Source organism: Lemur catta, chromosome 2, assembly GCF_020740605.2.
Source record: "Lemur catta isolate mLemCat1 chromosome 2, mLemCat1.pri, whole genome shotgun sequence".
Classification (NCBI taxonomy): domain Eukaryota; kingdom Metazoa; phylum Chordata; class Mammalia; order Primates; family Lemuridae; genus Lemur; species Lemur catta.
In genome coordinates this window covers 142,205,302-142,220,359 of record NC_059129.1, presented here as the reverse complement: position 1 = coordinate 142,220,359, position 15,058 = coordinate 142,205,302, and the positions used below count along the sequence as shown (strand labels likewise).

The window sequence follows — 15,058 nt, the reverse complement described above, 5'->3', positions numbered from 1 at the left end:
TATAGAATTATAAATAATGCCGTCTTCAATCACTTTTATAATTTTTATCTAGTAGTATAGTCACTTCATAGTTTTCGAACTTTTAGCAAATAATTAAAAGACAATAAATTTCCCATAATGTGTTTCCGTTGGAAAGCAAACATAACGTAGTTTGTATAAGTACACGTGTGTGTGTATGTATGTATAGATAGGTACAGCTATATCCCACATGTCATATGTTTGGGTTGAGTGGTCGTTGGCCTCAGTTTTATGGATGTTTATCACTATTACTTTTTTCCTCCTACACACACTGCTTTCTACACATTGAAACAGGTCTGTACCCCAGATTTCAATCAATTTTTACCACAGAAGCTTGAGTGTCCTACAAAGAGTTCTAATAGGTTCTCTGTCCTAGCTGTTTTTCTTTCCCTCCTGGTGGGATCTTATAATAAAATCAATGTATTAAAAATAATTATATTTGCAAAATCATTCCTGTTCTTCTGGATTCCTTCAACCTGAAAGTGGGACCAGATAAGCATCCTGTGTGTGTTTATCTCATTTACCCATTTTTCTGTGGGATTTGGTGTATTGCAAAAGAGCTGATGTGCTAGACTATAAAACTAGGAAAAGTAAAGCAGTTCATCAATTCTTCACTTGACTTAAAACCTGTTTTCCATCATTGGCTTTACTTTGTGTTGTTCCAAACATTGTATATGTTTACGAAACTACTCAACACAGGCAATGCTTATAAATATCATATGCCTTTGGGCACACGGAAGTATTACTATTTGTATGTTAATTCTGAGATCTGCCCTATAAAGATATAATTGATGCCACGTTTGATGTTGGTAGTTTGTAAATGTCTGGCACAAACAACTGGTTATATGCTCTCTCTAGATATTTATTGTACAATGTGTTTTCTTTTATAGTTGTTATAATCCATTAGAAATTTTACATGACAGATTAAATCTTTTTCCTATCTACTTATGAGTAAACCAGTTCTCTTTTGTAGCCTTGGGTGCTAATTTGATTTAATGTTTTTCTGGACTGTCCTTAGGCTGTGGCCCTGAGGACAGAGTTAGGCTTCTTGGAGTCCCCAGTGCCTGCCTGGGTCAGGATGTTCTTGGCTTGTCCCCACGCTGCTAGATCAGTCACATACTCAGAGGTAGCAGGGCTCTCTCCTGTACCTAAATGGCCACCTTGAGCAGAGGCTGCAGGGGTGCAGGCCTTGAGTTCCTGGTGCCTTTGTGCCCAGAATGGAGGAGTTCACGTTGAGACTGAGAGGTCAGATGGTGAGTGCCAGTCCAGCTCTGGCCCTGGCTCCAGATTCCCTAATCCTTCCTTGCTCCTTCCAGCTCCTGGCAGCTCCTGGAGTTCCTTCGCTTGTGGCAGCATCACTCCAGTCTCTGCCCCTGCCTTCTCCCTGTGTCTCTGTGTCCTTTTCTTGTGCCAATTATTGCATTTAGGGCCTGACCTAGATCCAGGGTAATTTCATGTCAAAATCCTTAACTGATTACATCAGCAGAAACTCTATTTCCGCACAAGGTTGCATTCTGAGGTTCTGTATGGATGTGAATTTTAGGGAGACAGGATTTAACCAACTACACTTCCTTTAGTTGGAAAAAAATGAAAATGGAGGAGAGGTTAGAGCTTTCGTTTAAGTCAGTGCCCTCTGCCAGGTCCAGCCTTCCTGAGGCCCTGCCGTTACCTTGATGGGCTGAGACATGTCCTCCTTGCCTCAGAAGCTCATTGAGAATCCAACTCCTGCACTGTGTTTCCTCTCTCCCGGAACAGGGGAGCAATCTGAGTTATCACAGGGGCAAGCAAAGGTAAGCCTGTGACATGACATGTCATGTGGGGTTTCTGTTAGTTTCTATTAGAGAGGGATGCAAAACGCCAGCCCCTACGCTTTGAGTCACTGTCCAGAGGGGCCTTTTCCAGTGGGCCTTTGTGAATGTCTTCAGCTGATTTGTCACAAGGGAAGACTGAATGGGCTTCTGTTCAGTTTTTCTTCTGTCCTTTTACCTCAAGGACATTCATGTTATGAAAGTCTAGAATACCCAGTCAACAGTGGTATAGGGAGTTCATTATGGATATGTTCTATTAGATAAATTTAGAATAATGTTTTTGTTAACAGCAACATTCATCAGTTATTTTGGAGTAAAGGTGCAAAGCTGAGAGTCCCTGGTCCCCTTCCCAGAGCAGCGCATCCTTCTCATTCTGGGCAACCGTCTCTGCGGCCCTCCCTTAGGCACTGGGCTTGCCTGCGAGAACCGTGGCCCCCAGCTACTCGGATGGCCTGTGGCCTTCATACATTGCTTATCCTAAATAAATGATTGGAGGAAAGAATTAGTTAGGACCAACAGCTGAAACTGAAGAAATGCATGCCATTTATCCTTTCCTGCAGTGGAATGTCAGAGTCTAGGAATGTGTCCTGAATCACACAGAGCTTCAGTGCCAGTGTCTGGAGAGCAGCTCAGGCAGGCGTTGGCCTGGAGTCCAGGTGAGAAAGAGGAGAGCAGTCTCCTGTTTAATTTATCCAGAGGAGAAGAATCGTCGCACATCACATAAGACATCCAGATTATGAGACAGGAGCTGACATAAGTAGCAATGTGTTGTATTTTATATCTAAGATGTAACCTAAGGCTAGAAGCTTAAGGAATATACAGCAAATGCATAACACTGTTTATCTTCATGTCAGTTGTTTTAAAAATATAAATATGAATGCCTGGCAACTCTAGTTTCTTCCTTGCTATTGAAGAGCCTGACTAAATATTGCCCCTTCCCAGCTACCCTAGCACCGTGCAGTGACTCAAGATCCACCCAAAGTCCAAGGAAAATGCTAACCCTAGATTTGCTGAATGGTCCCTGGGTTATGGCACTTTGGCTGCGTGTTCGTGGATGGCAATAGAGCATGTGCTTGATTTAGAAAGTTTTAATATTTAAGAATAAGATACCACTGATTATTATTCTCTCCTCTATACATACAGGTTGAGTATCCATATCTGAAGTGCTTAGGACTGGAAGTGTTTCAGAATTTGGACTTTTTCTGATTTTGGATATACATAATGAGATGTCTTGGGGATGGGACCCAAGTCTAAACATGAAATTCATTTATGCTTCATATATGCCTTATATAGGTTGAAGGTAATCACACAATATTTTTAATAATTTTGTGCATGAAACAAAATTTGTGTACATTACAACATCAGAAGGCAGGAGTATCACTATCAGCTGCCCACATGGACAGTTTGTGGTGGTTTGGCATCACCATCAATTTATGTGCTACTGATAAGCAATCGTTGTCTTACACTTATTCACACATAAGTACTTAACAGTAAAAAATGACATATCATTCAAACAGTGAAAAATATATGATGTGTTCATGGTAACTGAGCAGCCCAGTGGTACCATCAGAATACCTGTATCAGCTGTTCAGCAACAGCAAACAACGGAGGCGTGTTCCATCTCTACCTGCAGTGCTGTGTTTAGCTAAAGGTCTTTGTACACTGTATTTTATTTTTTTAGGTGAGAAGAAACATTACAAGCAGTTGAGGGAGCAGGGTGTGGGTCCTTCTTCAGCATTCTTCAGGATGGCTTTTTAAAATGATTTCTCCAGAGTCATCTGGCTCATTAGCAGTGGTTTTTGTCTTAGAAGTGTCTCCTTTTGGTTTTATAAACTGATGTGATTTCTTTTCCATTATGAATGTGTGCTGCCCTAGTGCTTCAGTAAGCCCATCACACTTTTCGCCATGTTGTCCATAGGCACTTTTTCGGCAGTGTTAACAAGATCATCTTCATCATCACTGTTACCACCATTGCTTTGATTCAGAACCATTTTGATTATTTCACCATTGTTCTGATGTTAAATTCTTCAATATCCATTTCCTCTAGCTCGCTGTTGGACCCTGAAGGTATATTTTCTGCATACGTAGAGAGGTTAAAGATCATGTTTTTCTCACTTGTACATTTTGGAATATCTCGAAGTCACTGCCTTGTTCATCATCGTCACTCAACATAGTTGCAGGCCAGAGGTTGTGCCAGGTCGGCACAGCCATCTTTAGTCACTGTGCTCCAAGCATGGGCAACAGCATGTACAGCATGCTTCATGCTAAGCTCCTTCTGAAAACTTTCCAAAGCCATGCTTCTGTTTACTGCTGCTAGCATGCTGTTCAAGAAAGTGTTTTTTAATATTTATTCTTCATTGGTTTAAGGATGTCATTGTCACATGGCTGAATTAATGATGTCATATTTGGAGGAAAGTACATGGCATACACTTTAGTCTTGATGAAAAGTTCGGCAGTAGGATGAACAGAGCAGTTGTCAAGGAATAACAAAATCTTGCAGTTGTAATCCAGTCCAGCTTCCCTGCACTGAGCACAAGCCAATGGTACAAAATATTTATGAAACCAATCTGAAAAGATGTTGTTAGCATAGTAATGGACAAGTAAGAAGTTCATTCCTTGAAAACAGTGGGGACACAAGCTTTTGCCTGTCACAGCGAGGTTACCCATATGCGTGCCTGCTGCATTAGCACACGGTTGTTCTGTCCTTGGTATCCTTTATTCCTGTAGGGGCTGTCTCAGCAGCTGCAGTCAGTGTCTTGGTGGAGCCATGATGTTTCATCAGCGTTATAGACTTCTTCTGGTATCAGATTGTCATCAGTGATGACCCTGGCAAACCCGTCAATGAATTTCTTTGCTGCTTTGTGATGCGCAGGTGCTTTATCACCACAAATCTTCAAAAATTTAATGCTGTGTCTTTTCTTAAAATTTTGCAAGCAGCCTGTTGAATATTCATGGCTCCTTTCAATTTTCAGTTCATTGATACAGATCTTTGCTTGTTTCATAATCAGGTTACCATTAAGTGGCATGTGTTCACTGTGAGGTCTTCATTTCTGGATTCATGCAGTGTTTTCCTGTATCTCCTTAGCTTCTGTCCATCACTTTCAGAACCGAACCACAGCAGTTTATCCTTCTGTTTCTTCAGGCTGTATGTGGCGATCATTCCCACTCCACGCTCTCCTGTAAGACATTTCACACTCGCACCGCTGTCCGGTTTCTCCAACAGCTTGACTTCCTGTGCTGCAGATGAGCAAAGAGCCTCCTTTTTTTAATCACTGTTGCCCACAGGGGTGTATGCAGACCTTTTCAACGTTTTCAACAATATCTTTGTACCACAGAGCAGAGAATAAGCAAAAAGTCACAGTAACGCACGCAGGTCTCAGCCCCATGTGGGCGTTGTGGGGTCGCACTGTTGGTGCATCCAGCCTGCACATGTGCCCTTGTGTTACCGTGTGTGGGAATCTGGGTGTACATGGAAAAGATATATCGTCCCTGAAGGGGGTTGTGAACACTCAATAAACTGGATTTGGCAGTTTTGACTGAGACTCATCGCAAGAGGGCAGGTGTTGGATTTTCCCCTCATGGCCTCATGTTGGCATTCAGAAAGTTTTGGATTTTGCAGCATTTCAAATTTCTGTTTTCCAAATTAGGATGCTCAACCTCCATGGCTTTTCTTATAGCTCTTTGTTATGCGAGTGACTGGATAGGAAAACATTCACTATTTTTACTTTTTTTGAAAGAGATTTTTTTTTTGTTGTTCATGATTTTTTTTTTAGGGGGGGTTTGTCTTTTTTACAGTATCTGTTGATTCGAAATTATCACTTTAGTTTTCCACTGGTTAGACACAAACGTTTCCTATGTTGTGTAATAATGTGTTTTAAAGATTCAAAATAAACTTAAGTTCCAGGTCAGCTACCGACTTATTGTAAACTTGAACAAATCAATGTATTTCCTGTGCTTATTTGCTTAGTTCCTGGGTCTACAGCTACCGGTGTTGGGCCATGTCTTAGTCATTTCTGGCTTCTGTAAATGAAAATCATAGATTGGGTGGCTTAAACAACATTTATTTCTCGCATTTGCCAGAGGCTAAGGATTCTAAGATCAAGTTGCTTGCAGATCTGGTGTTTGGTGAGGGCTGCTTCCTCGTTTGCAGTTGGCGTTTTCTTGTTTTAGCCTCACGTGTCAGAGAACAGAGAGAGAAAGAGCAAACTCTCATGTCTCTTCTCACAAGGGCACTAATCCCACTCATGAGGGCTTCACCTACTTAATCTGATCACCTTCCAAAGACCGTCACCTTCTAATGCCATCACACTGGGGATTAGGGTTCAACATATGAATTTGTGGGGGACATGAACATTCAGTCTACAGCCCAACCCAAGCCAGGGGCTTACCTAGTTATATTTGGTCCTGAATCTACCGGGGTGAGTCCCCTACTGTTCATTGCGGATAAATAAGAAATACCACATAGGAGAGATGGATAAAGTTGGAACAGAGAGGGGAGGAGGCAGGAAAAGAGAGGGAGAGAGAACAAAAAAAATTCATCCAAAGACCTCAAATTCTTTTAGAAAGTGGAATTATAGGAGGGATGAAGAAAAGAAAACCAGAAAGAAATGGGGTGATAAAGTAATGGCAGACTGGTTTTTAGGGCCCAACAATGAATAGGCCCTAAAAAAGGATATAAAGATGTTTTTATCAGTAGCATTTTCTTTTTCTGAAATGTCCCCAGTACTATAAAATACTTTTTTCTCTCATCATTAGTGAAATCTACTTGGTTATAATAAATGTTCTCCTTGAGTTCTGGGAAACAGATCAGAAGAGAGAGATGGTATGTGCAATGAGGAGTTTGGGATGAAAAATTGGCTCCTTCATATTTTTTCCACTAGGGATGAATCATTTGGGGGTAAATATCTTTAGAAGGAAGATATAAAGTAGATTACTACTCAAGATTCCTCTCTTCTTGCCATATATGCACATGAGGAGTATATGTTTGTTAACCCTGACCCCAACAATTCTATGAAGCATATTCAGTGACTTGTAAGAAATTAATTCTGTTGGGAAAAAATATATTTTAATTGTTATCACAACTAGTAATAAAGTAATACTTGAAGATACTTGGACATTTCTTGCAAAGTTTACAATATAAAACACGATTTTAACTTGGTTTTAATGGGCACAGGTTTGATCGTCTGACATGCTTTGTGTTTAGGAAAGAGCGAACATGGATACATGAAATCCCAAACTTCACTTGCTCAGACAGCACTAACCTCCGCTTTTCACAAAGAAATCATTGACCGCCACGGCCAACATGTAGCCGGATTGATTGATCCCTGCTTTCTCTCCCTCCCCACCTGGTGGGCTCCCTTGGGTGCAGGCCTTAATGAGCAGCTGAAGGGTCCCAGGCCAGGGGTGGGAGGGACATGGAGGTGACAAGGCTCAGACCCACACTGACTAATTAGCGTGAGGCTAATGGACCTTTCACAGTGATTGTGTTGCTCTGCCTTCTGCAACCAGAGAGGGGACCTTCCAATATCTTTATGTGTTTTCATTATAATGAAAATCAGTCATGAGAAAGATGCAGCAAATTCAAAGCATACATCATAAGGTATCCGTCTTTAAAAGTCACAGTTTCCTTTTTTTATTTTTTTGTATGAAGGGTCAAGGCTGAAGGGATAGTTTCTATTCTCATTCCAATTAATATAAATTGGCATTTAGCATTCATTGAAAACCATGGAGGGGAACTAGAGTTCAAGAGAAAAAAATCAGAAGGAACAATTCCTTTTTGGTTATTCTGACTTACTCTGAACATCTCTAAACTCAGCTTGTCTTCAAATACATGATTGCATTGTTAGTAGTGACCCAACCAAACAGTTCTTATTCATTACATTAAAAAAAAAAACCTTTTAAATGACTTCCTAAGTAATTGCCAGTTTGTCTTTCTTTGGCATAGAAAATACATTATTAAAAACTCTGATGGACTTACAAAAACATCTGTTTGTCAGAAGTTATTTTTAGAAGAAGCAGTAATTAACCTGCTGAATTTTTTTTCAGCCGAAAAAAGGAAAATTTAAGTTGCTATAAAAAGTATTTCTTCAAAGTTGTCTAAGAACAAAATGTCAGAATGTTCTTAAAATTAAAATCAGATAATATCATTGACTATTACATGAGAAAATCTTTTTATCTGATCATTCTTGGCTGATCATATTGCACTTCTGGAAAAAAACTGTATGCTATTAAAAATCCAAATGAAAATGAAAGATTTCCAGAGTTTAAAATATATAGTTAGTACACAGCAGGAGGAATAATAGCCTTCCACTGAAATGATTTTTGGCATTTTATATGAGGAAATAGAGTTCAACACACTTAGGGGGGATTGACAATGAATGGATAGCATGGAAGATAGTGAGCATATCCTGACCTAATTACAGACCAGAGAAGTCGGTACAGTGCAAGCACTGACGGAGGGTGGACTGATTAGTGTGCTTGTGCCAGTGAGCTGGCCCGGAGCTTCTGCCCATCGTGTCCACTGTATCCTGAGCTCAGAGCGCTGGAGAATCCAACAGAGCATTGGGCTTAGAGCCAGAAAACTGAGGCTGCAGGCTTGGCTCTTTCATTTCCTAATTATGTGTCTTACTTGACTGGGGCTAGTTACTGAAGCCATCTGGAAGGTTTCCTCACTTCTAAAATGGCTGTGATGCTGGGTATGTGCTTCACAGGATTGTACAGTCACTCGGCGATCGCAGGTGGAGTGTGTATTACGGAAGGTCATTACAGTAGGTACCGCAGATGCAATGCTAGAAGGATGCAGTGATACAGTATTTTTCCTTAAAGATGGTATCATCTGGTAACGGAAACACATACAAAGCAGATGTGTGGGGAGCGGGCTTCACACAGCGCAGGAGCCGGCGCCGGGCCCTCGGACTCTGCCAGGCTTGTTGCCTCTTCGCCTTCACCCTCTCTTTCCACTTCCCTTGTCCCAACGGATTCCCCTGTCACTGCCACTGGTTCTTACTTTCATCTATTGTTTTTTTGTTGTTGTCTTTTTTTTGTTTGTTTTTAATCAAATTGGGCTACTCTTTCTTTTGCCTCGTCCCAGTGGCTGTCGTCTCTCATTTTTAACATTTCAGGGATCTGGCCCTTCCCATAAACATTCCTTTGTACCTGGGGTGGTTCCACGGCAGCTTCCAAAGCCCCGCCTTGCACCGGGGGCCCCGGCACACTCCCCTCGTCTGCCTGCCCCGTCCAAGCATCCCTCCTCTCAGTGGACTCAGGACTAACAGAGGAGTCGGTGGCCCAGGTGCCCACCCTGGCTTCACACTTAGGAGCTGGGTGACACTGAACCCGTGTTTGACTTCCTTGTGGCTCGCCTTCATCTTCCGTAAAGTGGAGTTGAACGACAGCAACCGCACTAAGTCATGTGAAAATACCTCTGTGTGTTCCGGCACAGTTCTCACGGATTTACACACTCGCTCATCGATGGATGTTGTCTCCGTTTGTGCTGCTGTAACAAAATACCTGAGTATTTATAAATTACCGAGTAATTTATAAACAATAGAAATTTACTTCTTACAATTCTGAAGCTGGGAAGTCCAAGATCAAGACGCTGGTGTTTGCTGTCTGGTGAAGCCCTTCTTGCTACGTCCTCACCTGGCGCCAGAGAGGAAGGGCAGAAAGGACAGAAGGAATGAACATTTGTGCCACCTTTATAAGGCGCTAATCCCATTCAGGAAGGTTCCACCTAGTGACTAAATCACCTCCTAAAAGCCTCACCTCTTGATGCTATCACATTGGCAATTAAGTTTCAACAGACAAATTTTGGGGGACACATTCAGACCCTAGCAGGTGGTAACACCTCCTCCCTCACAGGACTAAGGAAATAGTAAACACTTACTGTATCTAAAATCCTTGTAATACAGTATGGAATACAGAGCTCAAAAATTATCTGTATTTATTTTATAACTAATGTAATCATTGTTATAACACATGGAAACACTTTGTTAATGTGACATTATTAACTATTTTAGAATCTCATTATTAATCATTTTAGAGATGATCTGTGTAACCTTTCATTAAAGTGTCTGGAAAATCTCAAATATTTGGATCCTACATGTCACCAAAGGGGATTCTTTTTGGAGAAAGAAAAATATGTCAATTTTTGTATATTGTTGAATAATTGCCAGCTGAATGAGAGTTGGTCATTATTTGGCAAAAACTGCCACGAATAATTTGAGTACTGGGACATCTCCAGGTCCGAGGTCCTGTAGAGAGAGCCCGAGACGCTGACCACCGTCTCCAAGGGCTCAACGGCCGTGCCGGGCAGCGCGAGACCAAGCCCAGTTAGGTGGATACCTGCTTGCTTTATCTGCACTAACCAACTACGTCACTGCCTTACTTGATGGATACATAAGTTATTGTAAAAAGGGAAAAAACTATATTAAGTGCTTTCTGTTTGTCAGGCAAAGAGTTAGTTCCTCAGGAAACAAAGATAAATGAGACATTGTTTTTGCGCTGAGGGAGCTTCAAACCACATTGGAGCCCTCTGCAGTCTCCCCTCCCAAAATCTCCACCTCCCAAGTCTGAGGAATTTCTGTGTATGCCGTGAGAACGAAATATTATCCGGGGCTTTTGAGTGGCCGCACAACTGAACATTATCCAATTTGTTGTCCGTGGGGTGAGTTATTAACATGGCTTTGAACTGAACTGGCGGGACGTGTGAGTGCACCATCTGGCACGGGCGCCACTTCTGAGAACAGCTACGATTTTCGTGAGAGAGTCGAAGACATGGCAGTTAATGATCTCGGAACCACGATGGAGACTGAGGAAATATGTTCTATAAATATCATCTAATGACTGAAAGCTGCTGAGGGTCTTCCTACTCCCCTTTGCGGCTCTACCCTGAGCGTTATGAAAACCTGGATTTGAAAGGAGAGAATACTCATCTTTTGGATTTCTGCCCCTGAAATTCATTCAGGTTCTTCATGTGTTCCATAGCATCTGAGCACATAGAGATTTTTTTTTTTTTTTGGTACCAATTTTTAGTTCACAGGAAGCTGGAATGCTACCAGAGGGATTATCCCATTTATAGCTTCTGCTTATTCTACCTTCTTTGCGTATTTTCCAAATAGGATTGTGTGAGCGTAGCAGCTAAAGAGCCAGGGGCCCATCCTCTTTAGTTTTCAGAACTCATAAATGGTGATACCAATACTACCAACTAGGTATTAGTATTGTGGGTCTGCACTCTGCATTTCCTTAAACCTTCAGAACAGTCTTCAGAGCTGGCAATGTTGTTGCTAATGATGGAAACAAGCTTAGGGAGGAAAAATAATTTGCCAAAATCATACAGCTAACGAATTATGTAGGGCTTGGGTCTGCTTGACTTTAAATTCCATGTTCTTCCACATCCTGCTGATTCTCCCAGGAGGGCTTTAGGTACTGAACTCACAACTGTTCATATTGATTCATTCATTCTTTCACGTCATTCATTTTTTCACTTAACATATTTATTCCTGAATGAATATACATATTCATTCATACATATATATTCATCATAGATGCATATATATTCATCTACTAGGTTCAGAGTGCTGTGGGAGGCGTTTTGGTAAATATAAATGTGACCTAATTGCTGCTGTTAAGTATTTCTAAATTAAGTATTTCTAAGTTAAGGTAAGACACAGACATGCAGACACACAAACACAAAACACATTCTGTCCAAGCTCTAACCACTGCAATAAGAAGAGCACAGTAAGCAAAGATTTTTGGATTCAGATGAGAGAAAAAGGTATTACTTCTATCTAGGAGGATCACATGAAGTGCTTAAGTGCTGATCGTGGAGAGAGGACTTTTATCTGACTGAATTCTTGAGCCTCCTTGGAAAGAACACGCTGGGTTAGGGTGCTCATTCTCAACTCTGTCTCTCCTTAGTGCAAAGCTCCTGTCCTCATGTGCTCGTTTCTGAGTGTATTCAGGTCGTGATGCTAGTTTGTTTGAAACAGCTTAGGCTAGAGGCTGAGTGTCGTTGCTGGAGCGCTGCCTGGGAATGGAGGTGATGCTGAGTCGTGGGTAGGGTGTCTGCTGCTCAAAGTAGAATGGAAAATGGAAGGTTGTCTACTATTATAGTTTAAGAAACAACTGCAAAGTGTCAGTCCGTAAGTTACAAGCATTCTATCTCATGTGTCTTCAGGTAAGCTGAGGGTCCCCGGCCCTGGCCTGGCTTCAGTGGGGAGGCTCTGCTTCTTGCTGTGGGTGTGGCTGCCTTGGTCCTCTCTGGGTGGGGCTCAGGTCTGTGCCACGTGTGCAGTTCTGGGGCCCTTGACGAGGTAGAAGCTTTCAGGGACATTCTTTCTAAGAGGCTTTAGTAGTGAGGGAATACAAGGCCTCAATTTAGTCACATCTGCTAATGTCACATTGGCCAAACCCAGTCACATGGGTGAGCACAAAATCAAGGGGAGGAAGAAGGAAGAACAATTATGCTTACAATGTATGGGGTGAATATTTTTGAAGATTATCTATCTACCACATACACCATAAAGGAGTGGTAAAACAAGGTAAAGAAGATAAAAATCTTAAGAGAGTTGATCCCAAAAGAAGAAAAGTATAAACAGACTTGAAGGAGATCTAAGATGTTAGATTCCATTTAATAAGTGATAGTGAGACTCTTCAGAAGGATTATGTAGCAGACACCAAGAATTCTTGCATGTAATGGGTTGGAGTAGGGAGAAACCCCAGGTAAAGGGAGTAATTACAAAGCTATTGTCATGATTGAAGGCTGAAAATGAGGAGGTGACAGTTGAAATATAAAGGAGATGACGATGCAAAGGGCATTTCTGAGGCAGAATTAGTAACTCTTGGCACCTTGCCGGGCATCAGGGTAGGGAGGAGGAATCCAAGACAGTGAATCCGCTGAAGCCCATTAGAAAACATAGGAGGGTAATCAGGCTTTTATGCAGTGGGGGAAGGCTTGAAGCCTGGTTTGTTGGGCACAGGGGGAGTGTTTTGACAGAAACAGGGAAGTCAGCAGTCAGGTGGGGGGGACTTAGTGTCAGAGAATGATGGACAGTCACCTCTGCTGGATAGGAGCTGTCCTGGAGAGACATTGGGAGCTGGGAGGATGGAAGCATAGGGAAGAGGTAGGAATGGCATTTAAGGGCAAAGGGCATCCTGGTGACATCCTGAGTGGAGGGGGTGGATGCCAAGCAGTTGTGTGCAGGGTAATGGGTGCTGGTGAATGACAACACTACTCCTGGAGGGATTTTGATAGTAGTGGCCACAAGAGAACTTGAGGGAGAAGCAAGGGAGGGGAGAACGTATTGTTGTCATTGGTGTGGTTGCATTTCACATTTCAGTGAATGTGGATTGAGAGAGTTCTTTGAGCATTCCTAAGATGAGAGAGAATGGCAAGAAATAGTTTGAAGACATAGATTTATTGAGAGAATAGGTCCTTGCTGTGACTGAAGAGGGTTGCAGGTAGACGAGTAACTGTTTCTATTTACTCTAGCAGATATTCCGAAACTGGGATTTGATTTAAGGTAGTGTGGTTTTTGTCCTAGCAAACAATCTGGCTTCTAATTTTTATTCTACTAATTTAAAGAGTCTCCTGTTTATACACATCAATATATGGAAGCAAAACATTTTTGTAAATGTTTACTGATTTTAACGGTTAAGTTGGCAGAAAGAGCAAATGAACCCTGGTGGCACAAATGTGCTTCTCACCTGCATCCCCACTGGTGTAGCATTGTGTTTGCTAGTGATGGAGGGGTGTATGTGGAGCTACTGTGAGCACATTTACGTTAAAATCTGTAGATAAATGTCCTGGGATTGATAATACCTAAATTTCTGTGTTTATTTAAAATAGAAGTGAAGGCTAATATTTTAATTAGGTAGTTATAAGGACATACCACTTCTAAAGTAAATCAGTTTTAAAATTTAAGAATATCATTTCTTACTGTGTTTGTAGGTCCAGTGTGGTCGTTTCTTTTCCTGCTGGATTTCATGTTCCTTTGAATATTACTTCAGGTTTTTTTTTCTTTTTTTGGTCATGTTCCACTTATTCCCAAATTTCTATTTCTGGCCTCAGGTCGGTGTTGCTTGTCTAACACGTGTGGTGTGTTAGTGCTGTGGCCCTCGGGGCAGGCTAAGCGTGCCTGAGCTGGTCAATTGCACATGCCGCTTTCCTTTCAGTTCCTCCACCACATGTAGACATTGTACGCAAACAGACTTTAGAATATCTTGCACATTCTAGAACTGAAGACACGTCAAACTCTATTTGGCATTTAATGTTTGCCATTTTCTTATGTATTTATTTATTTTACCTTGCTCCCAAATAGAACTGTGACCTGGATCAGCAGAGCATCGTTCACATTGTGCAGAGACCGTGGAGAAAAGGTCAAGAAACAAACGCAGCTGGCAGGGCCAGCCCCAGAGGCCTCATGGGAGGCTCTGGGAGGGAGCCCCAGAGCCTAACTCGGGTGGACCTCAGCAGCTCCCTCCTCCCGGCAGACTCCGTGGGGCTGGCTGTGATTCTGAACACTGAGAGCGGGAGCGACTCTCCACCGGCTGGAAGTGCAGGTAAGCGCAGTAACTCTGTCCAAGCGTGTGACGCGTTGTTTGTTTAGTCAAGTCTCCATGCAGAATGGCCTCGCTGTGTACATATTTAGTTTGTGATAAGGTTTGGATTGGAGTCTCTAAGTTGCTACAAGGAGACGTCAGTAGAAGTGGAGTACTCGGATGTAAAATTGAGGTGAATACATTTATAATAAGTGCTATGAGACAGGGTTTTCACGCTGAGATTGACCGTGATGGATGGGTGGAGGTGGTGTCAGGACCATGATGAGAGCATTTAATTCTTTTTGACTCGAGGAGCTGGGGGTGCTGGGGACATGCGATGAGTTAAGCTGGGGTCTGGATATGTGATTAAGGTACAAGCGCGTCCTCTCACATTTCACCTTTCTTTTATTTCTTATTTTCTTAAAATGCTTTTGGATGATTATGTTTCTAATGATCTAGAGAAATTCTAAAAACAAGAAAGATAACTTTAGAAGGTAATTTTAGTCATCTGTGGGTTCTAAGGCGACACATCACAATGTCAGCAGTATCCTCAGTGTTAGGGGACTCTTCCTTCCCTCTATGCTACAACTGATTCCGAAGCGAAGTGCTTTTCTTTGGCAAGGCTGGTTATACTTTCGTTACTTTAAAATATCAGTATGTTTCCCTTAGTCTTTTATTCTCTAATCTAAATA

The 15,058-nt window shown here is 41.9% G+C and overlaps 1 protein-coding gene across 1 annotated transcript in view; it reads left to right on the top strand.

Moving 5' to 3' along the window:
* PRKN (parkin RBR E3 ubiquitin protein ligase) overlaps positions 1–15,058 on the top strand; it is a 1,113,312-nt gene that overhangs the window by 344,079 nt on the left and 754,175 nt on the right. The window contains exon 3 of the mRNA XM_045544705.1: positions 14,147–14,387. Within this exon, the coding sequence (XP_045400661.1) occupies positions 14,147–14,387 (241 nt within the window). The remainder of the gene's footprint in view (positions 1–14,146; positions 14,388–15,058) is intronic.